Source organism: Myotis davidii, unplaced genomic scaffold (genome assembly GCF_000327345.1).
Source record: "Myotis davidii unplaced genomic scaffold, ASM32734v1 scaffold31, whole genome shotgun sequence".
NCBI lineage: Eukaryota > Metazoa > Chordata > Mammalia > Chiroptera > Vespertilionidae > Myotis > Myotis davidii.
In genome coordinates this window covers 3,114,605-3,115,991 of record NW_006283639.1, presented here as the reverse complement: position 1 = coordinate 3,115,991, position 1,387 = coordinate 3,114,605, and the positions used below count along the sequence as shown (strand labels likewise).

Sequence of the window (1,387 nt, the reverse complement as noted above, 5' to 3'; positions counted from 1 at the left end):
TGGCCGGTCCCGGGTTGCCACGGCGACGGCCAAGCAGGCAGGCCCTGCCCCCTCAGTGGCCACCCCCTGGGACTGGAGCACTCCAGCAGGACTGAGAGTACTGGGCACTTCCAGCTTGTGGCTATGGGCAACATCATCTTTGTGTCAGAGTGATGGTTAATTTACATATTACTCTTTTATTAGATAGGATTCCATTTCATCATCATATATTTCTACAGCAATGGTAGAGGGCGGACATGAAAGTATAGTCAGTGTTATCCTGCAGTTATTTCTTCTCTTTGATGGATAAATCTAAAGTCAAAGAACTAAACTCAGATGTGGATTTCTATAATTATTTCATTGCTGCCTTTTGTTTGTTATAAACCTTCACTGATGACTATTGTTTTTAAGCAACAGAGGTCATTTAATAATTTTTTTTCCATTTAATCATTTAATTAGTGTTTTCCAGATTTAGGATAGTAGAGACATTAGTGAAATGGGTTGGTATTTATGTTATTTGAAGTACTAGTTATAGAATATAGGAATAACAATATATTCTGTTGTACTTTGTAAAGAACTTGCTGTAATAAAGAGTTCTGATTCAAAGTTTTCACTTTCCCAGGTATAATACTTTTATCTTTTTTTTGTTATTAAATTTCAGGAGGATTTGTGATCGGTGGAATATTGTCTCCCGAAACAGTATCGTCTAAAAGAAAGGCAAAAGGAGATACGAAAAAAGCCAAGCAGATAGTTAATAGGAAAAGGATCTGTCTTGATAACGATGAAAGAAGTATGAACTTATTTCTGAAAATAATGTTTAGATTATTTTATAAATAACAGTGCTTTGAAAAGTATCTTTTTTTTTAATTTTGAAATTACCTATGAAAACTTCAGGTGTTAGGGTAAATCAGTTTTTATTGGTTTTTATAGAGGAAGGAAGGGAGAGAAAGAAACATCAATGTAAGAGTGAAACAGCAACTGGCTGCCTTCTACATGCCCTCTACTGGCGATTGAGCCGGCAAGTTGGGCACGTGCTCTGATTGGGAATCGAGCTTGCAACCTTTCTGTGCACAGGGAGACACCCAACCAACTGAACCACAGTGGCCAGGGAGGGTAAATTCACTTTTTAATGTCCTCTGTTCCCCCACCCCCAAATTTTAAAACTAAACTTATTTAATTTTTTTTAATTTTTAGATTCTTTAATGTATTTTTCTTTTTTTAAAAAAATATTTTTTATTGACTTTTTACAGAGAGGAAGGGAGAGAGAGAGAGAGAGAGTTAGAAACATCGATCAGTTGCCTCCTGCACACTCCCCACTGGGGATGTGCCCGCAACCCAGGTACACGCCCTTGACCGGAATCGAACCTGGGACCTTTCAGTCCGCAGGCCGACGCTCTATCCACTGAGC

General features: G+C 38.4%; 1 protein-coding gene across 5 annotated transcripts in view; it reads left to right on the top strand.

Moving 5' to 3' along the window:
* The window catches only part of CENPC (centromere protein C), a 64,830-nt gene that overhangs the window by 49,877 nt on the left and 13,566 nt on the right, over positions 1-1,387 (top strand). For 4 of the 5 annotated variants that reach the window (XM_006753861.2, XM_015565835.1, XM_015565829.1 and 1 more), the window contains one exon: positions 641-769. The exons of the other annotated variant lie outside the window; for it this stretch is intronic. In XM_006753861.2, the coding sequence (XP_006753924.1) occupies positions 641-769 (129 nt within the window). The remainder of the gene's footprint in view (positions 1-640; positions 770-1,387) is intronic. 5 annotated transcript variants of the gene reach the window in all.